Source organism: Anarrhichthys ocellatus, unplaced genomic scaffold, assembly GCF_004355925.1.
Source record: "Anarrhichthys ocellatus isolate YVR2014 unplaced genomic scaffold, GSC_Weel_1.0 scaffold11, whole genome shotgun sequence".
Lineage (NCBI taxonomy): Eukaryota > Metazoa > Chordata > Actinopteri > Perciformes > Anarhichadidae > Anarrhichthys > Anarrhichthys ocellatus.
This window is the reverse complement of record NW_022280041.1, coordinates 5,893,571-5,917,555: the sequence shown is the minus strand read 5'-3', so window position 1 is coordinate 5,917,555 and position 23,985 is coordinate 5,893,571. Positions and strand designations below refer to the sequence as shown.

Genomic DNA, 23,985 nt, shown 5'->3' with positions numbered 1-23,985 from the left:
ACACACACACACACACACACACACACACACACACACACAATGTTTTTGGTGTCAAAATGTACTTGCATATGTATGAACTCTTCAGCAGATACAAAGGTCAATTTTCACCACTTGCATTTATTTTGAATTTTTTCCTTTGCCTATTTGTATGTGTTCCTCTCATCACACACAAAAAGAAATATCACACCCAGTACAAAATGGAAAGAATAGTATTCCAATATTGTGAAAAAGGGGTCATTTCCATAATTATTATGAAATAAAACTGCATTTATGTGAGATTTTCTCAGCACTGGAACAAGCACGTTGTTGCCATATTGCAGCAGCCATGTAGTCTTTTTCCCTACTTCTTCAAAGATTGAATTTTTATCCAAGAAACCTTAAATCCCCTTTAAATGTACTTTAAACACAAACGAGAGAAGGCAAAGAGAAAGGGCCCCGTTAGCCAAATCAAACTTTCCACCATCAACATTTTCATCATCAGGCCTTTTGTGATGGAAAAAAAATAAATAAATCTCTTCTACCTACTATACATGGGTATGGAGGTTCAATCTGTCTTTCAGACAATCGCTTCTTTTTAAACACTGTGTACTGCACAGTGGCAGTGTTGTAAAGTGATGGAAGAGCAGATATGCAGTCATACACACAAGCACACTAGAACCGTCACTTCATTACATTTAAGACACTAAATCAGAGAGATAAACAAGAAATCCTCGCTAACGTCTTGAAGGCCACCAGTTGACTTTTTAAATGAAATTATTTGAATCATATCTATACACAATTGTATATATATTAACCAGGTCTAACCCCTTATTTTTTTTTTCACCAAAGCACACAATGCTGTGGATGACAACAGGAACACTATATTATCTCACAGGGTGTTCAGCACAAAACCTGCTCTGCTGCTGATCTGACAGACTTGAGCAGAGAGACTAGAAACAATGATCAACCCATGATTTGGAAGCACTGCGCATTTCATTTCCTCCCCCCTCAGCCTGACCCCGAGTCAATGCAGCACAACATTTGTTTGTTTTGTTCCAGTCCTTTCCGATGTGTGACGGCAACAAGGTGTTTAGGTGCTAAGATTCTAGGTGACAGGAACCGAAATGGGATGAAAAGGGGGGGGGCAGAGGAGAAACCCTGCTCCCCCGCTGGATCAGACAGCAGCGACAGTCCTGGAGATCTCTTAGAACAGAGAGCCACTGGAGGGAGTCAACTGTCCAGGTGGGAGGTGTGGGACTTCGATGTATCAGTCTCTTTGTGGGCACTGTGCCGTCAATGCCGAGGTCAAAATATGTCCAGACAGCCCTCCCAGCTGCCACGGTCCTTGGCTTCCCAATAGCCTCCCTTATAGATATGGATTTGCTCACCTGTGATCTGGTCCTCACAGCGCTCGAACCAAAGTGCCTGGTAGCTGTCATGAGGCGCGCCTGGAAGACAAGACAAATTGTGTTCGCAACAAAAAAAAAGACGAAACAATCTAGATAGAAGATTCAAACGGAAATGAAAGCGTGAGGAGGCGGCAATGTAGTAGTACTTGCTTTTTAAGGACGGATCAGTAAGAGAGTCCTCATCGACAGCTTTTGGAAGAGAAAAGGGGGAATCATAGAATTTTTTTTCCCCTTTATTCCATGATTTTCCCCATGCATGGTAGAGAGGAATACAGATACCACACACTAGACACTCACCTTCTTCTGACTGGCTGGAGGTGCGTTGGCTGGCAGCTTCCCTCTCTCGCTCCCGCCGGACGCTGCGCTGCTTCTCCTCCAGCCGCTGCTTCTCCGAGTTGGCCTCGTCCCAGCGGCCTTCCTCCATCAGACGCTGGTCGGGCCGCCGCCGGCTGTCGGTGGGAGCCATGCCCTCCTCGAGCTCGTTTAGGGTCAGCGCCAAGGCAGTGAAGTAGTACATGGTCTCCGCTCCCTCACTGTGGTAGAGCAAAGAGGAAGACCAGCACTGAAAGTCAAAGGGCCGAGTAGACCTTTAATCCAAACGCACATGGACCATAGATCCAGCTCTACTTCTTCGTTCTCTGGACCGAGGGCAGACCGGAGCTACAGAGACTCACTGTAGCTTCTCGAGGTACAAGTAGTTCTACAAGAAAGGCAGTACCTTAGCGGTATGATTACATTTTTGCTGGATCACTGACGTCTTTTTAGTGCTTTTCAGTCCGTCATAATATTTAGAGCACAACGTTACGCACACCTGACCATGCACTGATGGTACTTACGGTAGAGGGTTCCTCCTCCAAACCTCTCTGGCTTTGAGGGTTTGGTAGACGGTCTTCTGTTTGCCCTCCGTGCCATTCTCTCCTCTGCTGCTCTGCATTACCCGCGAAAACTCCATCTTCTCATCCCACGTGCCTGACAGCACGTAGTGGGCCTTGCCGTCCTTGTCCGTCACCACACCTGTCACCTGAAGAGAGAACAGAGAGAGAGAGAGTTAACAGGGGAGTGAAGCATCATGGGTCTTTTAAGCTAAAAACACTGGTCACAGGGTGGAAGGCATGGAAGTCTTCCTGTAGTGTGGTTATACCCAATAAGTTGTATGTTGTGGTTATGAGCAACCTGTGTTGCCGGCGTCCCGTTGCTAAATCCAACTTGTATTGCATTAAAAACGGCAATAAGTCAACGTTTTTAATATTATGTTTGTTGAGAAATGAACTAACAGATCCACTTGAGTGTGACAGGCCGTGCCCAATTTACTGCGCAGCTGAAGCCAGCGACATGAAAGGAGATGAACTTTTAGAAGAGGCAGGAGGTGGAAAAGGCGCACATTGTGTTTGTTTACTACACAGTTCGTGCGTGTTTAGGGTGACGAAACCAGAGCGGGTTACGCCAGTCAGTGTATTGCAAGCTCAGAATGAAGGTTGAAGTAGGGGGTTGGGAGGATGTGATGGGGCCACTTGCCAGCCACACATCACATGCTGTCGCGGCCTTTTTCCCCTCCCTCACCTTCCTGGCAACATCTCTGGAGAAGTAGCTGTAAGGCGCAAACTTCAAGTGGCAGCGGTCTCCGGTGGTGTGATTCACCACGTCAATCTCCCCCGACTGGCAGAAAGGACGAAAAAGAAAGTTTCGAAGTAAATTGCTGACACTGGAGACATTTTCAAACGAGTAAAAGTTTAAACTTCCATTCAGGGTTGGCAGCACGACGATAAAGACACTGTGTACACATGTAAGTCTGGCACCGCTTTCAAAGGATTTGTGTGTCACCTACAAAAACATGTGTAGCACAATGCAAGGCTCATTGTCAACAATAAGAAGTAGAAAACAATGCTGTGCAATTTCTCCAGTGTATAAAAAAACATCAAATGCGTCAAAATTGTATGTATAAATGTGTCATCTCACTTTTAACTCTCGTCAGTCTCACCTGATCGATCCATAGCTTTCCTACGATGATGTTGTGCACTGTGGTGGTAACTTTCTTCCATGTGTAGTGATTGTTGCCCCTTTCAAAGATTGCGTGTATTGTGCCTGTGAGGAAAAACAAAATGGAGACAGAGAAAACGTGAATAAGTTTCCCCAAACAAAACAGATGGTTGACCTTTCAACCGACAAAAGGTGTGCTCTCTGTCACATTCCGCAGGCCTCGTGAACTTATCTCTCACAGGAACACCGACTGACTTGTGCATTCCATACGAGTTTAGGAAAGGCTGCGAGGACATTAGTGACAGCCTCAGCTGTGTTCGGATTGCAAAGGCATGCATAGTATGTTCTGAACCACACCGTCTCTTACCTAAGGGCATAATGGAGATGTATTTTCCCCTGAACTTGCTGGCAACAGTGATTTCCTGCCTCAGGGTCCAGCCACGATCAGAAATCACATGATGCGCTGCTGCAGGGGGGTGGTGACTCACCTGAGAAAAAGGTTTAAGATGTGAAGGGTACAATTAGTTTTAAAAATAGAATAAAGCTGTACGCATCACAAAGGACGGTCTGTCAACAAGTAGAGCATTCGAAACAATTCAACAGCTTATCGGTTGAGATTCAACAATTCCCCTGCATCACTTTGTCTGGAGATGTTTATGACGAAAGGCAAACCAAGTGATCAAACAATAAGCCTCCATCTGTGTCCTGCTGTCGCCCTCCACAAATCTTTTTACCCCCCAAAAAACGAAAATGGACGTAGCTTTTTTTTGTGTGCACCAAATGATCACAAAAGATTATATTTTCATCAGATACTTGTAAAGTTATGTCAAAATGCCGCCATTACGATATTAATAATACGTTTAGAGTTTAAATTGCTACCACAAATAATTACAATCAAAGATGTAATCATGTCCGTTTACCACGACTCCTCTAACCTTCAATTATGATAAACATGCCCTTCAAGCCCTGATTTCTTTCGACACATAATACTTCCTTCTCTGTTTATCCCTCAAAGAATCCAAAAAGGAAGCAACATACTGTCAAAAACGCTGAGTCAGTGGGATTATTGTTCATTCATTCATTCTTTGTTTCTTCAGTTTCACTTCCATGGCTTTGTCTCTACATCTTGCTGTGTTACTTGTTCCTCTCACCTGCTCGCAGAGGGAGCGGTAGCCGCTCTCTCTCCGGCGGTCCAGCTCATACGTCTCTCCCAGCAGAGGGTTGAAGGGTTTGCCCGTGCGGTAGACGGTGGTCGAGTAGGAGGACACGGAGAAGGCGGCCACGTGGCACATTTGCTCCAGCGGACTCTGGCACTTGGAAGCCTTGTCCAGGAGCTCGTGGTACTCGAGGTCCTCCGACAACCGCTGCAGCATGGATATGGGCTCGTTGAAGTTTACCTGGAGGGCGGAGCGATCCGGAGATGGATCGATGTTAGCGGTTCCTCTCATTCACAGTGCCCATAACATTTAGTTTGAAATTATACTCTCACGCCCACTTACACATGTAAATATACGGCGTGCACTTATACTATATAACATATAGTTCATTATATATTATACTATAGCCCTACCAATACTGGATTCTTGAAGCCGATACCGATATTGAAATTTGATTTTAGTTTTGTTAAATGTGATAACGATATATCGGCTAATCTAAAAACATTACCACATACTATAAACAAAGCATCTTGATGAGGATCCCTCTTTTGTGACCAATATAGATACTGAGCAGGCTTAATATTGTGATGTACCGTTTGTATAATGAGCACATTGTATGATTGTATGATATACAGGTGCTGGTCATATAATTAGAATATCATCAAAAAGTTGATTTATTTCACTAATTCCATTCAAAAAGTGAAACTTGTCTATTGTATTCATTCATTACACACAGACTGATATATTTCAAATGTTTATTTATTTTAATTTTGATGATTATAACTGACAACTAAGGAAAATCCCAAATTCAGTATCTCAGAAAATTAGAATATTACTTAAGACCAATACAAAGAAAGGATTTTTAGAAATCTTGGCCAACTGAAACGTATGAACATGAAAAGTATGAGCATGTACAGCACTCAATACTTAATTAGGGCTCCTTTTGCCTGAATTACTGCAGCAATGCGGCGTGGCATGGAGTCGATCAGTCTGTGGCACTGCTCAGGTGTTATGAGAGCCCAGGTTGCTCCGATAGTGGCCTTCAGCTCTTCTGCATTGTTGGGTCTGGCATTTCGCATCATCCTCTTCACAATACCCCATAGATTTTCTGTGGGGTTAAGGTTAGGCGAGTTTGCTGGCCAATTAAGAACAGGTATACCATGGTCCTTAAACCAGGTACTGGTTGCTTTGGCACTGTGTGCAGGTGCCAAGTCCTGTTGGAAAATGAAATCTGCATCTCCATAAAGTTGGTCAGCAGCAGGAAGCATGAAGTGCTCTAAAACTTCCTGATATACGGCTGCGTTGACCTTGGACCTCAGAAAACACAGTGGACCAACACCAGCAGCTGACATGGCACCCCAAACCATCACTGACTGTGGAAACTTTACACTGGACCTCAAGCAACGTGGATTGTGTCTCTCTCCTCTCTTCCTCCAGACTCTGGGACCCTGATTTCCAAAGGAAATGCAAAATTTACTTTCATCAGAGAACATAACTTTGGACCACTCAGCAGCAGTCCAGTCCTTTTTGTCTTTAGCCCAGGCGAGACGCTTCTGACGCTGTCTGTTGTTCAAGAGTGGCTTGACACAAGGAATGCGACAGCTGAAACCCATGTCTTGCATACGTCTGGGCGTAGTGGTTCTTCAAGCACTGACTCCAGCTGCAGTTGAATCGGTTTTGTTTCACAATCCTCTCCAGGGTGCGGTTATCCCTATTGCTTGTACACTTTTTTCTACCACATCTTTTCCTTCCCTTCGCCTCTCTATTAATGTGCTTGGACACAGAGCTCTGTGAACAGCCAGCCTCTTTTGCAATGACCTTTTGTGTCTTGCCCTCCTTGTGCAAGGTGTTAATGGTCGTCTTTTGGACAACTGTCAAGTCAGCAGTCTTCCCCGTGATTGTGTAGCCTACAGAACTAGACTGAGACCATTTAAAGGCCTTTGCAGGTGTTTTGAGTTAATTAGCTGATTAGAGTGTGGCACCAGGTGTCTTCAATATTGAACCTTTTCACAATATTCTAATTTTCTGAGATACTGAATTTGGGATTTTCCTTAGTTGTCAGTTATAATCATCAAAATTAAAAGAAATAAACATTTGAAATATATCAGTCTGTGTGTAATGAATGAATATAATAGACAAGTTTCACTTTTTGAATGGAATTAGTGAAATAAATCAACTTTTTGATGATATTCTAATTATATGACCAGCACCTGTATATTATCAGGTTGAGTTTGATGTAAGATTAGGTTAGGGTATGTTTGTGACGAGGACGGCTTTTGGCTGATGTGTAACGACAAAGAAAAGAAGGAAAGAGACGAGGTAGTGAGACTACAAACAATGATAAGTAGTAATAATGACGAAAACAGAGGATGTGGCCGTTTTTTTGTTTTTTTTAAATATTTTCGTCGACATGTTGGCTTGAATCTGTGTATTTAGTTTTTCCTCATTTACTGTGTTAATGTTCAGCCAAAGTGTGTTACGTGCAGTTTGTTGATGACTGCATTCAGCCAAACCAAACACATATCAGGTTTTGTGCCTCGAATAAAAACTGTTACTATGAATTATCGTTTGTATTTCTGCTGCGCTGACTGAAGAAGTGCTGTTGGAGGAGAGGAGCATGCGTAGTCAAGAAAGGTCACAGGTATCAATCTCCGGTATGTCTCTGAAGGAACAACCAGTACTTGTTTCTGACCGGTCTGTCATTCAACCTGACAACAGAGCTATGTTAACCACCGATGACTCTTACAGAGTGTTCTGCACAGTTTTCGTCAAACCCACGTCACAGTAGAATGCTGCTGCCGCAAGTCTATGATGTACCGATTGTGGTCGTACCACTTTATTAGCTTCTCACGTTGAAAGCATTTTTTGGTGACAATACAAAGACAAAAGTGGGAGCAGCTAGCTGATAGGGGTTTTAGAAGAGGAGGTGGAACTGCCTGAGACCTTTCACTGGAAAGGCTGACAAACAAACATCCTGGAAGTCGCATTTGATTCGGAGTATCCTCTAAAGAGAATACTCACAGGCATCGGGATCTTGGACAGCTCTTTGCCAATACAGTTCTTCATGATACTCCACAGGTTGAGAGAGTAGTTGGGTTTGTCTGAGATGCGTGTCCGCCTCTTCTTCAGTGGTACCAACTCCTGTGAGGGAGATTCTGGGTTCATCGCTAAAGGCTCCTCATTAAGCTAAAAAGGCAGAAAACTGTCAATAAACAAGCGCAACAGCAGATTTCTGGAAATAACAAAGCTTTCGAAACAGATTTACTGTATTTCTTTTGAAAACATGTTTGTAATTTATATTTATAGTAATAAATTATGGTTAGAATCATGTTAATGAGGTGAACCAGTCTTTTAACAGCTATCTTAGAGGCCAGAATGAAACCTACCGATTGATCATCAGGACACATTTCACTGTTGAAACCGCTGATATTACTGCTCGACCTTCTGTGAAGAGATTTAAAAACAAAGAATCTGTAAGTGTCTGAAAATGTTGTGTTTACATTAACTGCCAGCTTGTCATACAAGGAAATGGAGCATAAACTGGGTCAACCGACTCTTGATTCTGCCTAAAGGAGAGGTGAAGCCATCAACCTGTGTGAATTTATCACATCTCATACTGGTTTGTCCTACCAACTGAGTTGAACGAAACAAATACTTGACAGTTTGAATGGCCTGAGGCAATCCAACAGTTAAAAAGCAACTCTTTGTGTGGCTGCATTTGTGGTGTGATGAATGAGTGTGCACTGACTTGTGGAACCGCGGGTCTGCAGGCACAGTGATGAACTCAGGCGCTTCTTCCATGGCATCAAAGAACTCATTGTCGTCATCTTCGTCACTGGCCTCACCTTTTCCCGGCCCAGCAGCACCTTAACGACACACTGCTTTGTCAGTGTATCCCCACACAGAGACTGAAAACCCATTTACAGTTATGAATTAACCCTCTGCAGTGGTGCAGTAGTCACGTCTTACTTTTATTGTCTGTAGTAGCATTAGCCTGTGCAGCCCCTCTGAACGCTCTCTCCAGGTGGTTGTGCTGCTTGGCCAGCTGCTCTAAAGTCTCCTCCAGCCTGACCCGCTGGTCCCGTTCCGCTTGAAGAGCTTTCTGCCAACGCTTGCTGTGACCCTGAGCGAGCGCAAGAAAGTCTCGGCACGCCTGAGGGGGGCAAAACATCCAACAGGGTCAAACTGGAGAACATTGGAACGCGACATTCAATGAATATGAGAATCTTGTACATTGAACACGGACAAGAAATAGATAAACTGAGCGAGGAGGGAGACACCTACATTAATCATGGCATTGGAGGTGATGCGAAACAGCGTGGCCCTCTCTGTCACCTGGCGGATCTTATCCCCAGCCTCCCCAGTCATACGCAAGCTGTCCAGTTCTGATAAAGACCTGCAATGAATATGAAAAATGTACAACGTGAATAAGGAGTTGGGACCATATATCATCAAAACACACTGTAAAAGGCCATCAGCCTCAGACTTAATAGGTTTATTATTATAACTCGTGCTTGTTTTGTCCGTCAACTGCAGTGTTTGTGCATTTACATGCTCTTTTACAAATCAAAGCAACAGTGATATGATATTCTGGACACAAGGCCATTACTTCAAAGAAGGTTTTCTTCATGTCATGTTTTATGGTTTATGTTTTAGATGTATGTGTTTTGGATCCTTCATTCCTATGTAGAGAGAGAAAGAGAGAAAGAGAGAAAGAAAGAGAGAGAGAGAGCAATAGAGTGGTAAAGCCTGACCTCTGGAGGGCAGAGCCATGCTTTGAAATTAGATCGTTGCAGGTGCTGAGGTCCTCCACCTTGCTGCCGAGTGTTCTGAGAGCAGACTGGACTTCTGAATTCTGTGATCCGCCACCTTGTCCGGGTGGTACCGGTGGGGAAGATGGGGAGAAGTCATCCCCCGAGTCATCTGTTTATGATCAAAGCAAAAAACACTTAAGAATAAAAAGGCTTTCACAAGACACTGAATACTTGTCTCCCCCCATCCCCGTCTGCCTGTGTTGTACCTGACTCAGCCTGCATGCGTGCTGCCTTGGCTTTGGCCAGTTCCAGGGCAGTGATCCAGCGCTGACGTTCCACTTCACAGCTGGCCTTCAGGTGATAGGTCTGTGCTCCGCCATTGGAGATGACAAAGTTGCAGGCGTCATCCACAGCGATCGTTGCTGTGGCCAAGTTGATTGTGCCTCGACACGTGTGGCCCATCTCCGCTTGGGTCCTAATAATCAGAGGGGGTTTGATTCGACATTTTGAGGAAAATGTAACCAAGCATAACAAAAACAGCATGTGTACTGATTGTTTTTCGGTGAGTACAATAGCAAAACTTGGGCTTCGATCCGACAAAGGAATTCAACAGGAGGAAATAAAAGTGAATAAATTGAGGTTGATTGCCTTCCTGCTTAATCAACAGCTGATCAGTAGTTTGGTTTCTCTGGTGACATGATCATTGGTATCCTTCAATTTGGTGTGTTTTACAGGAAAGCCTACCTGTAGTAGGACAAAAGCCCATTGCTCAGGACAAACCACCTCCGCTGATAACCCTTGATGTAATTTGTCCACTTGAACACCCATCCTTTGTATGTGTCGCCAGCAGGAGTGGGGGTGGGGGTTTTGGGCTCCGACATCACAGCCCCCAAAATCAAGAGACAGATTTTAGGAACCTTGAAGGGAAATTAAAAGTTAAAAATGTTATTTTAAATGACAGGGCTTGTGTTCTCATATTGGGCCTGAAAGTATTAAACAATAAAGCAGACTGTCTCCAAATTAATCAGCAAATATTTTGTTGATCGATTCATCGTTCAACTTATTCCAGGCAAACAAAATCACAAATTTGCTGCTCCAAGCTTCTCAAATTAGCATATTTTCACTGGTTTTCTTAGTGATAATAAAGTGATCTTGTGTGTGTCAGACAAGGCAAGATATGTTCATATGTCGACTTGGACTTTGTGAAATTGCAATCAGTTAGTCACAGTCTTGCGTTAATACTAAATCATCTCAGCATTTCATTTTACAGTAACGGGACTAAAACACTGCTGATTGATATTGATCTTTCAGTGTGGTATGACAGGTAAAATATTAACCATGGAATCAATACAGATCCCCTGCTGACACGTTTTACTAAGGAAACTTGTTGAAGCCGGAATTAAAGATGTGCATAAAAGAGGGATTAAAACCCCTTAGTGTGATTCTGTCTTCTTAATTGCCCATGACCTGGATAGATATTAATTGACACAGTAGCCAACATTTACAAAAAAAACCTGTGATTGTAATGATATAGTCAGGGAAATGTGACAGTTGTGCAATCAACAAAAGAACATAAAATTGATAAAACTCCCAACATATTGATGAGTATGACACCAGAGGCTAGCCGACGTTAGCTCCGGGTAGGCCAGTGGGAGTCATAGTAGTAACAGCTCATGAAGTACAGAAAACACAAACGTGTCGTGTTTTCTCGAACTTAACCAGCTGACGTGCACATTCACTACATGGTAAAAAGCAAAAGACACGCCGCCAAATGCTCGTTAACTCACTAGCTCGCTTTAAAGCTCGCCGACGGATGACTGTTTACCTTGACGTGTCCGAAAATGTGAGATCAGGCCACCAGACACCCGGGGAAGTCACAGCTAACTTTGACTCCCATACGCTACTATACCTAGCTAGCTGAAGAGGCTAACTAGCTAACTGACCAGCACAGGATCGGCTAATGATGAAAACAATTAAACCGAAGACGTCGACGACACCCGCGTGGTGGTTGTAAAATAAAGTGACACCAACGAGTTTCATTAGTATCCCTCTATAATCGTGTGTTTAGTGTTCATCATACAGCTGCGTACGCGGGTAAGAATCTAAAGCTAGCTAGCTATATCTAACTAGCCTAACGTTAGCTCGTTGGTTATACACGGTGCAACATAATTTGTTCTCGTCTGGAAACAGATGGGCGACATTGTTTTCCGGATGAAACCGTTTCTTTGCCTTCAAAGTAATAGCACATTGTGTCGGTATTATCTCCCGCATAAAAACAAGTCATAATGTCCGTCTCAGTTAAAGGTGATCGAAATATACCATCTGTACTATATACATGCCCATAAATGCATTCCTTTATGCGTGCTTTTAATAACAGAATAGCAGTAAATTAACTGATAACTGTTCCTGTAGTGCACTCTATGATTTGTATTATGCGAATGTTTTATTTTGAAGGATACAATCGGAAACAACCTTGATTGAATCTCGCTCCTTACACATTCATTTGATTCTTTTTACTACTAACTAGCTAGCTAAGCTAACATTTATGTGAGCTATATAATGTCAAATAGATTCATATTATAATATATGCAAACTACTGTACAATGTTTAGAGCGCATTCACTACAGATAGGAACGCATATTAATGAGTAACCCTTCTCGTTTATGTAAACGTTTGAACAAGCTGGCTCTCTACCTTTCAAAGGACACTATTTCAGTTTACACAAAAAGAACTGTAAACTCTTGATATGTGCGTGTTTTCGTTAATATGTAACTAACATATCGCTATAGGGTTTCAATAATCAAAAAAATCGACTCCGGTGGGACTCGAACCCACAACCTTTGAATCCCTTCGGATCAACCTAGAAGTCCAATGCGCTATCCATTGCGCCACGGAGCCACTTGTTGCATATGAAAAGCTACGTTGTATTTAGAGATACTCCTGATCTACTGTGGTATTAAAGGGACCGGAAGTATGGATTATAGACTGTTAGTAATTTATGGACGTTGGTGTTGTGTTAACTCGAGCGAAAACCGACATTTGCTCCACAAAACAACACATTTGGGAACAAATAATGAACCTGCCTTGTGAGATGTTAAACAGCAGGTGGCGCTAAAGCTCCATTCACAACACGCTAGAACAGTTTATTCTACTTATGATGACAATAACTCCAGCTAAATAAGAATAATGAAAATGAAACGTGTCTTCAAAGGGTGAATATGTAACAAGTGATGTGATTACAGCTCACTTTTCGGAGTACACAGTGAACTGGTAGAGGTGGGTAAACACTCAAGACTTCGGACCTGCGGGGTCTTGAACTGGTGGCTTTGCGGTTCCCTACCGAGTCACCACGTAGTTTGCTACTGCCGCCTATTTTATACAAACAAATAGAATTTAATTGAGGTAATGTCTAGCAATTGCCTTTTCAAATCAATATGAAACACTGAAACGCTGAAACGCATTCAACACACTTTTGTCTTAACCAAAAGATGTTTATTCTGCACCAACCTCAAAAGGGTCCAACATTTGAGTCGCGGTCCCTGCCACCCGTGAGTCGACCTAATTCTTGGTTGTGACAGCCAATTACATTTCCACCTGTAACCACAAATCAATCAGAAATTGTCCGCGGTGGCCAATCAGCGCTTGTATCGCAACCAAGAATTAACCAAGAATTAACCAATCGACGTCTTCGAGTCCTGTATTTAATAGTATTAGCTTGAAAATGTACTTTTCATGTACAACAAGTAAAAGTGCTCATTCTGCACAACGGCCCATTTCAGTATAATATTGCATAATGCATCGATGTGTAAGTATCACTTTAATGTTGCAGCTGGTAAAGGTAGAGCTTCTTTCTTTTTTTTACTATACTGCCAGGAAGCTGGTGAATTTCACCACCAGTTTTATTTTAACCGTATAATAATACATGATAAAATAATTGTTGATTATATGTTGTATTATTGTTAAGAATCTTTAAAGTAACTAAAGATATCAAATAAATGAAGTGGGGTAAAAAGTACAATATTTGCCTCTGAGATGCAGTGAACTAGAAGTATAAAGTAGCATAAAATGGAAAAAAAAACCCAGGTAAAGTACAAGTACTTCAAAATTGTACTTATTTAAGAGCTCTATAGAAAGCAGTGTTTCAGTGTATGTGTCTGGGCTTTTATTGTGAAGGATACAACGGAAGAAGGGGAAGAGGAAAAAGGTTATTGTGGAGTGTGTGAAAAGAGAATAAAGTGGTTACCATCTTGGTGCAGACTACGGAGCCCCGTGTTATTATTTTATTACTATTATAAAGTATAGGCGCAACATAACCATCGGCTACATTGGTATGTAGTGTTTTCTGCATATGCGTACACATCCGGTCTGGCAGACAGGAGCCCGGATGTAGACGGCGGTCTCCCTCTTGACTCCCCTGCGTAGTCTTTGATATATCCTGCCATTAGCGGAAGTGTCTGGGATTCTGCTCCGATCTTCAATTTGGTCGTTTGCAAAAGGGGGAGACGGGGCGAACACGGACGCCGTGTGCATTTAGCCAGTCTGCGCTACTTCTATCGACTCCATTCGGCGTCGCCGTGCGTCGTTTAATGTTTAGCTCTACATCAGCACGGGGCATGCGCTGTCAGGTCAGGCTCGTACTACATCCGACTTGCGTAATTACTGACAAACTAACATGAGAATAGCTGCATTTTTGGTGATAGCACGGATGCGCATTTATTTCTAATGGACGTGTTTTGTTTATAGGTCTGCGCAATCAACGTGTACGCCTGCCCGGAAACAGTAGAGGATTAAGTTACTGCTGCTGGCGGAGGATTATTTTTATTGGCCTCGTCACGCCCGAGTCTTTAGTGATCCGTTGTCCAATTAGGAGAAGTCGAAAGCCAGGTATGCTATTGTGCTCGATCATAACAACCTTGTCGTTTCCTTAAAATGCCTCAGTCTGGTACCAACTATGCGTTGCTGCGCACGCATACCGTTACGCACCGCAAAAGCCATATTATCGCGCATTGTGTGCAGGCAACAATAGAAACCAATATAAATGGTGTAAAATACTATGTGGATATCTTGTAACTATATAGAAGGGAATTAAAACCACCGTTATACAATAGGAGAATAGTATTTAATGGCCGTACACGGATGGAAGTGTACTACTACACACAGCTGCATGGCTGTGGAGCTGTTTTATCCTCACAAGCAACTGGGGGGGATGGAAACGACAATCTGCATACATGCTAAAATACAATTTGCTTTGACAACTGTGAAGCGTTAGGTAGATTGCATAGAGTTGCTAGCTCTGACTGCCCCCCCCTCCCTCACTGTGCCACGGCATGTTTTGGTTTCAGGCGGATCATGCCCTTTTGTCCACTGAAGCTTTTCAGGACAGACTCTGTCTGAAAGAATTTGGCCTGCTGTTTTGATAACGTAAAGGTGTTGGGGATGTGTTGAATGAGCTGTGAAATAACTGAATGTACAATGGGTTTTTAATGAGCTGTCAGAAAGCCACATCGGAGGTCATTTGTGCCGCTTTCTAGGAATGGAAAAAGACTAAAGAAGTCATTTATCGTGTGTGTGTTGGTGTGTTTTATTTCCATGTCAAACATTTTGCCCACCTCACATGGGATTACAAAACGCAGCTAATTATTAAACTCCAAAAGTATAACGAGACATCGTCCAGTTACACATCAACAAAAAAGAAAAACATCAGTTTTGATATTATGAGCACTGCAGTATACTTTGAACAAATTCAGAATAGCAGAAGTCAGAAAAGAAATGCTTCAAGCCAAAAGTTTATAGTTTTTTGTTTGTTTGTTGTTTTCTTGTTTTTTATGTGAACAGTCAACTCAGTCTTTCAAGCATGATCCATGTTTTTTAACAAAAATGTTTTGTTTCTAATCTTTAAACGGTATTATTTAGTTCCCAGTGAAACAGATTTAGAATATTTAACTGTCCATGCCATTAAGGTGGAACATTGAAGCAATGTGCAGCAGTGCCTGTAACTGTAAATCGTCTCCACAGACATGTCTTTCCGGCGCGGTGTGGTCCGGCAGAGCAAGTTCCGCCACGTCTTCGCCCAGGCGTGGAAAGCTGAGCACTGCATCGACGACGTCAGAGTGTCCCGCGTGACGTGGGACACCGGCCTCTGCGCGGTCAACCCCAAATTCATCGCCGTCATCATCGAAGCCGGCGGAGGAGGCTCCTTCCTCGTTGTGCCGATCAGCAAGGTGCACGACCCCTCTCTGTTTCATATCGGCATCAAATAGACAAGAGGATCAATATCTTATTTTTAAAGCTTCTATCATGTTTCCTATCTTCCACTCTGCTACTAAAAGCAATGTGTCAGCAAGTCTTTCGACGCCTCGCTCCATGTCCGGCTAATGCACACGCAGCACTTTTAGAGTTCCCAGACCAATAGGGAAGAAAGGTTTTACCGACTAGTGTCGTGATCTTAACTTTTTTTTGTTTTCTCCCACAGAGCGGCAGAGTCGACCAGGCGTGTCCCACGGTGTGCGGCCATGCAGCACCGGTGCTGGACATCCAGTGGTCTCCTCATGACGACAACATCATTGCAAGTGCCTCAGAGGACTGCACAGTAAAGGTAGGTTAACGCTTGTATTCCCTCTTTCTTGTCAATAGTTATATAAGAAGATTGATATATGTTAGCTACGATACGGTAAGCGAGCAGAAATTAGGAATAAAGTGTTTCAACCTAACATTCCTCATTGCTTTTGCCTGAAGAGCGTTTCCGTCAAAGTCACCAAGAAGCTATTGTATGTCAATGCGTTGCTTAAAAAACACAGTAGCTCTCGTGCACCTGAATTCACAAACAAATGTCTGCTGTGCCCGGCGATTTGAAGGTGTGGCAGATCCCAGACGGGGGCCTGACGAGCCCAATGACTGAGGCCATTGTGAACCTGGAGGGACACAGTAAAAGAGTGGGAATCCTGGCTTGGCACCCAACCGCTTTCAATATCCTCTTGACTGCAGGTAACCTCACTCATCACAGTCTTTCCTTCTCACTTCCCTTGTCAACAAATACTGACAAATACCGTGATAAACGTGGCTGTTATGTGCTAACACGTCATGTGTTACGCTTAGTGGGAACACGACAGAAAATTGCAGGTGAACATTTCATATCCAGGAATTCGCATTCATTATTGCTGTAACAATTTGGTCACAATTTAGCACATTGACCATACATGGGCCAGTCGTTTACTAGGTTTCCACCTAGAGTCGTATTCTGATTGGTGCTCAGAAGTACATGATATCATCCTTCTCCAACTGAGCTCTGTCAAACCGTGTGACCAAGACATCTTCACATTAACCAAAACCGGTCACACGTCGGCAGAATTTGTGGCGAAAATATGTTTTCACAACCTTTTTTTAAAAATAACTGACTCATCCTTACAGTGAAATAATCATTTTTTGTGTGTCCCACTCCGTCTGTAAAGGTTTAGCTTCCTGTTGTTTTCAGCATGGTACTAACTTGCATTTAGATTTCCTGTCCTCCTCTTGGTATACAAAGCTCTTCATGGCATTGCTCCTTACGTTCACGTTCCTGCATTTGTGTCTTCCTCTCTCCAGGCTGCGATAATGTGATTTGTGTGTGGAACGTGGGCACGGGGGAGCTTGTGTACCAGCTGAACGACACCCACCCAGACCTCATTTACAGTGTCTGCTGGAACAAGGACGGCAGTGCCATCTGTACCGTCTGCAAGGACAAGGCTCTGCGAGTCATCGACCCGCGACGGGGCACTGTCGTCAAGGTGATGCCACATTTCTTGCCATACAAAAGAGGTTATGCCACACTATGCCGTGCATGTGGATGCTGGGGCTCTCCTATTTGCAATGTCCTGTTCTTGTTCTCCCAGGTGAAGGAGAAGGTCCATGACGGCACCAGGCCAATGAGAGCCGTGTTCCTCTCCGACGGGAAGATCCTCACCACAGGCTTTAGCCGCATGAGTGAGAGACAGCTGGCGTTGTGGGATACGGTCAGTCTTGCGTCCATATTGAATGATTCTTCAGGGCACAATTTGTTCAATGCCAACTTTCAGAGTCAGTGTGGGAAGTAGTGCATAATTTATTTAGTGAGATTGTATGCATGCAATCACAAGTTGTGTTGTAAAATAAATGTTTTGTGCTTTCTTTCTTTTTTTTTTTTTTTTTTATTACAGAAGGATCTCTCTGAGCCAATGGCAGTACAGGAGATGGACACAAGTAACGGGGTCCTTCTACCCTTTTATGACCCTGACACAAACATGGTGTACCTGTGTGGAAAGGTAGGAAGCTAAGGATTGTGTTGAGCGCACACAGAGTTACACAAATGTTAAAAATTCGTATCGATTCATTTTTGTCTCAGTGGTCTTAATTAGGTTCTCTGCTGGCTTTCAGGGGGACTGCACCATCCGGTACTTTGAGGTGACAGACGAATCCCCGTATGTTCACTTCCTCAGCTTGTACAGCAGCAAGGAGCCGCAGAGAGGAGCAGGCTTCCTGAGTAAAAGAGGCGTCGATGTCAACAAGTGTGAAATTGCCAGGTAAATATGTTTGGTCATGTTCTCCTTGATATTCTTTTAATCACTTTAAAAATATCTTTAAATGGCTGGCGATGAATTATATATTTTTCCTGAGACAACAATACAAAACAAGAATAAATTGACCCATAAAGTATTGCCTTGGAAGCCAAAACCTCATGTAGCTTAGCCCTCTATTATTACAACTAATACAAATAAATAAATAAGCCACATTTATCCTTTATTACCAGGAACATTCTTACTATCACACCAAATGTGTAATACTCCGCAGCTGAAAATAGTCCCCAACAAATGCACCACTTACTCCTCTTTGAGTAACATTTGCTTAAAAACTACAGTGCCCAGCTTTTATAGGACGTTACTGAGCCTTTATTTAAAGTGAAACTATGCGTTGCATTTCCTGTATATGTATAAGATTGAGGCTTAGTGCCACAGTTAGCATCAATAAGTAATAAAGCATTTAGATGCATGTTTTTTTTTTTTTTCATGGGCTTTGTAAACCATAAAGAAAGCCTTATGCTTTAATGAGATTACTCATTTCCTGGTCTTCTGTAGGTTCTACAAACTGCATGAAAGGAAAGTGGAACCCATTTCTATGACTGTACCACGAAAGGTAAGCCATGCATGTTTTTATTTAAAAAAAGGAAGTGAAAGCAGCATTTGGTTATCCATAACTGTATAATAAACACTTTTCTGTCTCCGTCTCTCCTCCCCAGTCAGATCTCTTTCAGGTAGACCTTTACCCGGACACAGCCGGCTCAGAGCCGGCTCTCCTGGCCGACGAATGGATTGCCGGACAGGATGCACCGCCCCTGTTGGTCTCTCTGGGCGGCGGCTACTCGGCTCCTCCGTCCAAGCACAGAGACACCCTCAGAAGCAAACCCAAGCTGGTCTCGCAGGACTCCGGGGCCGCCCCGCCTTCAACAGGCAATGCAGCAGCCCCCACATCCACACCTTGCTCTGCCGCCAAGGAGGCGGAAGAAGAGGTGCCACAGCCGCGAGTAGCCACAAGGGAGACGGATGGAAATACCGAAAGGCCGAAGAGAGAGGCGAGTTGAGACGTATTGACCGTACCAACAATTTAAGTGCTCCAAGTTTGTTGTCTGACTTGTTCCTTCTCTCCTTCTTGCAGGACGAATTGTTGAACGAGTTGTTGGCAGAAATGAAGGCCCTGCGAGCCGTCGTCCTCGCCCAGAGCCAGAGAATAGAGCTACTGGAGAGGCAGCTGGCTCGAATCGAGGACGGGGATGTGTGAGCGAGGCGGAGGACCACTACATTCGGAGGGCACACTCACTAAATCCACAGACCGTAGCCTTACTAGAATCAACAGTACCTTAAGCTGTGCGAGTGGAAGAATGTAGTGCAGGGGTAGCGACTAACTCTGGATCACGGTGGCTCACAAACAGGTCAAATATTGCGACGAAAAGGAGACAGCTGATCATTTCTGTGATTGTTTTGCAGACTGTGGTTGAGAACCGGGGTTATCATCTAGGTAGAGTGAATTCTGACAGTGAGATAATATTTAGTTTTGTTTTTTTCATATGAAGGAGTATTGTAGCAGCTATTCGGTGGTACATATAGTGCAGCTTTGAGCTTTGCAAAATCCCCACACTAATATTGAAGGGCTTTGAAGGTGTTACAGTTCCAGAAATGCCTCACGTTAATGCACGAAGTAGTGATTCAAAGCGTTGTTTTTAAAGTTAATGAAGGTGGACATACTATAGCAAGGCAAATGAGTACCTCCAACATGATTTTCTTCCCCTAAAGCACTCACAAATATAACCATTAGGGCTATTTAATCAAGTAGTTAAAGCTGCTAAACTGTGATGTCATATCGGGCCACTCCCTCAACTGTTACTCGTTGTGTGACTTATGCTTTATTTTACTGCTTCATTGTAGGACGCCATGTGTAAGGTGAACCGTAGGAAACTATGATGGTACACACATCCTGACCGTGAGAGTTATGTGACTGATAGCTGATGAGAGTGTAGCTGAATATGTATGTGTATTTTAATTCTGTGTTGTCTTTGCGGTCAATGAAAAGGTAGCACTTGTGATTTCTTTTTTTTCTTCTTTTTCTTTTTGTACCTCATGTTATCAGGAGCGAGCTGCGGCTTTACGAAGGTTTCTGTAATATCAAAAGGCATAGTATTTGTCCACTTAATCATTAAAAATACGCAGAAATACTTGCCTCTTTGCGCCCCCTAAAGAACCAGGATTTCGAGTTTAGTCGTCGGTTGTCCTCGAGCTGTAATAAGCTAAAATGAGAGGTGTTCGGTGGACTCGGCCCAAGTTGTGCTGTATACAAATGTAACCTGACCGCATATGACAGTGCAGTCTCACACTAGCTTTATTCAGAACAGCAGATCATAGAAGAGGAAGTTACTGTGAAATGGGAAGCATTTTTTACAGTTTGCAATTGCATTTGTATTGCTTTTAAAGGATAGAAAGATCTTTTTTAATTTAATTATTATTTTTGTGTTTTTTGCCATTTACATTTAGAGGCATTCTTCTGTTACATCCCCGTCAGTCAATGGTCGTGTAACAATGGTACATTCCACATAGAGCTTATCCCTTTATTACTTACTTTATATTTCTTTATGCACTGACCTCACAACACTAACTGTACAACTAGTAGCAGATTAAATGAGGCTACATTGTGAAAACTTAATAAACATGCATTCCTCCTTTGTATTAAAAGAAATGTTGTGATCATGATCACATATTTGTGGTGTTTGTGATAATTATTGGTCGACTTATGTTTGGATAGTCTGCATGTTGAGTGTGTTAGCTGTGTGTTAAATAGACATATGGACACACACAAAACACATTTCCTCCATACAGGATGTAACACCCTGACTATTTCTCACATTTTATATTGGCTTTTTTTGCCATTGTCTGAATTCATCATATTTAAGTATTCTTAAAGGGACTGTTTAACATTCTGAACATTAATATAGCAGCAGACAACTATCTGCTATCTAAAGATATCGAGGAGTAATGCCTGCCTGCACAGAGCAGCTTTGTTGACATAGCCAGGTGGGCAGCACGTGCTTTTAGCGCTTGTGAGCATGCGCCACCGCTCAAGCTCTCATATGGGGGTTACAGCAGTGGCGGGCCGTGCATTTTATACCTGGGCCTTCAATGCTGTCCTGCAGCTGAATACCACCTTATAACCACATTACAGCAGAAGACGATGTCCAAAAACTTGATGCCACTCATGTCTGTACAGTAAATATGTAGCTATGGCTAGCTAGCGTAGGTTAGCATAAAGCAGGGGGGAAACAGCTGGCTTGGCTCTGTAAAAATGACAATTTCCTGTTTTATTGTGGTTATGTGTTGGATTATTTCTTTCGGCGGAGCCAGGCAAGCTGTTTCTCTCTAATTCCAGTCCGTCACCTAAAGTAAACGGAGTATCTAGCCAAGAAGGACAAAAGAAGGCCACGTGCGCAATACATTATATAAGTAACAATCATTTTATTAAAATAGTTCGAGAGAAATCCAAAAACCTGTCGAGTGTGACCTGAAGATTTCAGCTGCTAAAGGTTCACCCAACTGGAGCACATTTTTATTTCAGATTAACATGGATTTTGTTGTAGCCTATTAACTGTATCAACTCCAATAAACATTTTGTGAACACATGAATTAGAATCAGATTACATTTTCCTTGCAGAAGTATAGAACTCTATAACCATGTTTGACCTCAAAAGACACAAGAACGGAAATATACCCACATCCCCATTAAATAAAGCAGAGAAATAAGACTGTCGTGATTGTTTTCATCTCATAATTCAAAACAAATAAATAAAAATATTTGATAACACTTTAATACTGTTATTTTTACACCGATCTCTCACTGAGTATATGGTGTAAAATGACTGTACTGATTTGATATGACTGCCTTTGTTGGGCGTCGGTGTTGTGGCTGCCTGGCCTCCAGAGAGAAAACAGGATGTGGTCTTCTTGTTTCAGTTTACGAAGCGGTGCTCTTCGTGTTCTTAGTTTAAATCTGTAGTGTAGATTAAAAACCTTTATATTTTTTGTGTAAATCAAAAAGACTTATCTGGATCATGGTTTCGTTTTTGGGTTGTCTTGGGCTCACATAACACGTTTAGACTCCAGTTTTCCAGTGTAAGATCAAAAATACTTAAATTTTACTTTAAAAAGTAAGTCAAATTTGAATGGTACGATTTTTTAACAAAGCATGGCATCATGCTGACCTCAGCTGCCCTTTGTGTAGTTGGGCTGTAATCGACAAACCACCAATGGTTGAAATGTGTAAAAGGAAATAAACCTACTGTATCATGTATTTCCTGTGACTTCTAGTCAGTGAAGAGGAAAATGTTTTAAAATGCACTTGATATTTGCTGCATAATGCAGTCTGCAGCTGTGCTGCAAACTGAAAGTCAACTTTGCAGGGAGAAAATAACAAAAGTCTTCCTCTTTTCATAAATAATTGCACATTTTCTCAGGCTCTCTGTGCTTGATTTTTTCTTTAATCTGTGTCCTCACCCCCTCCAGCCTCCTCCTACCTCAAAGGGCTGCAGCAAACTTTCTTCACCACATTTCATGCATCAGCCCCTCTCTCGTTTTTATCATCTCCTCCACACACACACACACACGCTGTCGCACAGTTCAAAATTAGAAAGGAAGTCACCAGTCAGTCTCTTAGCAGCGTTCCCGTTCGTCAAACACCTCAAACTTTATCTTCTGATCACAACTTGGGTAAGTTCTTTACAGTTTATTTACAACCTTTTAAAAAATATTTTGAACATTATCTGAACTCATTTTTGCTGCACACATTTTGTATATTCTTAATTAATCATGATGTGATCTCTTCTCTATTTAATTACAGCTTTATATATTAATATTTGTTGAGTTCAGATTAAATATTTAACTCAATGTGCTTTATCTTTTAAATGGTTACAGTATTTCAGGCAGTAATTTACCACAAATTATCCTTGTGCATTTCAGCTGTAAATCCATGTTAAGTAGCCTACATTTACTTATTTCACCTTCGTATTTAAATGTTTTCTTTCAACATGATGTTGCAACTCTGCCTGATATCTAGGAGTCGAATTAACCGTGACTAAAAAAAAGTTTCCACCCATGACAGGCTGACTGATGCTGTTCAAATATCCTTTTGACAGGAAACCAGCAACGCTGCGAGCGGTCTGCTCGCTTCCTGCCACCCCAGCACAGCCAGTTCCCAGTCACATAAGATAAAGGCAATACAGACTTCCTGTCACATCTCCAATGTACGTTTCTATATTGCAATTATGAACCTTTGGTGACGTGTTAGCCAGCCCAAATGATAACTCTGTGGTTGTAATTGTGTCTGGATTAGATGTCAGTATTGAAAAAAAAAGGTTATGTTCACATTGAACAGCTTCTGCAGCTTTTTAAAGTAGTATTATTGGCATTTCTTTGGTCAGTTAAACCACAAATGCCACAACAATTGAAGTGAATGGGTAATGTTGTATGTGAAGCCATCTGATGGTTTAGCTGGAAGCACCATGCACCACTATTAAGTCTTCTAATTTTCTTTTTTTCTAGATCCTTAATATAAATCAACCAATGGATCTCCTTCTGATGAGAACTTCACAACTGCTTTAAAGTACAAGGAGTTTGACTTCTAAATTCTGCCTGTAACTGTGACTCCAAGCCAGAGGGATTTTTCTACTCCACTCTAAGGAGGTAAAGTACATTTCTAAATCTAATCTGTCTCAGTTTTGTCTACAGCTTGAATGAGATGACTTCTGGTGCTCTTGGAAAGGACTTAGCCGTGGATTGAGACCGAGTTGAAACAGTCCACATAATGTTCAGCATCCGTGTCAACCTGTTTCTTATTTCCTCCGGTGACATTTTGTTAGCTTCATGGAAAAACGTGAAATTCTGACTATTTGTTCAAGAGACAGGTCCACTGAGTACAAACATATTCAAAAGAAATGAATAAATCCCAATGTGTGGCCATTGTAACACCCTCTCTCTCTCTCTTCACTTCAGGCATGGCCGACTCTGAGGACATCACATATGTATCGTCCACTCGAACCGTGCTGATCCTCTTATTCTGTCTACTAGGTCTGATTGGGTTGCTGTTCTTCTTGTACAAGCGGTTGAACAGGGAGGCCAATGGAGAATACACCGTGCGGCGCATGGTGTATAAGGAAGGAGGGGT

At 42.5% G+C, this 23,985-nt stretch overlaps 2 protein-coding genes and 1 non-coding gene across 5 annotated transcripts; 1 reads left to right on the top strand and 2 right to left on the bottom strand.

The window, feature by feature from the left end:
• Positions 1–6: 6 nt before the first annotated feature.
• On the bottom strand, positions 7–11,449 carry LOC116385732 (oxysterol-binding protein 1-like). Of its 2 annotated transcripts, XM_031851428.1 has the most exons (17): positions 11,102–11,449; positions 10,021–10,193; positions 9,543–9,751; positions 9,277–9,445; positions 8,807–8,918; positions 8,492–8,675; positions 8,271–8,388; positions 7,909–7,966; positions 7,544–7,708; positions 4,517–4,762; positions 3,733–3,853; positions 3,367–3,470; positions 2,949–3,044; positions 2,225–2,409; positions 1,686–1,921; positions 1,539–1,577; positions 7–1,427 (listed from the first exon to the last, which is right to left on the bottom strand). In XM_031851428.1, exons 2-17 carry the CDS (start codon positions 10,155–10,157, stop codon positions 1,285–1,287), a joined length of 2,322 nt encoding a protein of 773 aa, XP_031707288.1. In that variant the 5' UTR covers positions 10,158–10,193; positions 11,102–11,449; the 3' UTR covers positions 7–1,284. The 2 variants fall into 2 exon arrangements, with proteins under 2 accessions (XP_031707288.1, XP_031707286.1); XM_031851426.1 differs by having other exon boundaries at positions 7–1,577.
• Positions 11,450–12,086: 637 nt separating this feature from the next.
• Positions 12,087–12,174, bottom strand: trnar-ucu (transfer RNA arginine (anticodon UCU)). Its single transcript is given in 2 exon segments — positions 12,087–12,122; positions 12,138–12,174. It is a non-coding gene; the product is annotated as a tRNA-Arg (tRNA).
• Positions 12,175–13,654: 1,480 nt separating this feature from the next.
• On the top strand, positions 13,655–20,532 carry coro1b (coronin, actin binding protein, 1B). 2 transcript variants are annotated; one of them, XM_031851273.1, is made up of 12 exons: positions 13,655–13,901; positions 14,020–14,160; positions 15,292–15,497; positions 15,749–15,871; positions 16,131–16,260; positions 16,858–17,039; positions 17,145–17,264; positions 17,448–17,552; positions 17,665–17,810; positions 18,363–18,420; positions 18,524–18,856; positions 18,940–20,532. In XM_031851273.1, exons 3-12 carry the CDS (start codon positions 15,294–15,296, stop codon positions 19,060–19,062), a joined length of 1,524 nt encoding a protein of 507 aa, XP_031707133.1. In that variant the 5' UTR covers positions 13,655–13,901; positions 14,020–14,160; positions 15,292–15,293; the 3' UTR covers positions 19,063–20,532. The 2 variants fall into 2 exon arrangements, with proteins under 2 accessions (XP_031707133.1, XP_031707132.1); XM_031851272.1 differs by having other exon boundaries at positions 13,655–14,160.
• Positions 20,533–23,985: the final 3,453 nt, after the last annotated feature.

Bases quoted from the DNA above. Each gene is read 5' to 3' on its own strand.
- LOC116385732 (XM_031851426.1), bottom strand. From the start codon at position 10,157: ATGTCGGAGCCCAAAACCCCCACCCCCACTCCTGCTGGCGACACATAC. The intron at 4,763-7,543 runs GTGAGTATTCTC...TCCGCCCTCCAG, and splicing joins TGTCCAAGATCCCGATGCCT to GTAAACTTCAACGAGCCCAT. The intron at 3,471-3,732 runs GTAAGAGACGGT...TTTTCCTCACAG, and splicing joins CATCTCCATTATGCCCTTAG to GCACAATACACGCAATCTTT.
- coro1b (XM_031851273.1), top strand. From the start codon at position 15,294: ATGTCTTTCCGGCGCGGTGTGGTCCGGCAGAGCAAGTTCCGCCACGTC. The intron at 15,872-16,130 runs GTAGGTTAACGC...GGCGATTTGAAG, and splicing joins CAGAGGACTGCACAGTAAAG to GTGTGGCAGATCCCAGACGG. The intron at 17,811-18,362 runs GTAAATATGTTT...GGTCTTCTGTAG, and splicing joins AACAAGTGTGAAATTGCCAG to GTTCTACAAACTGCATGAAA.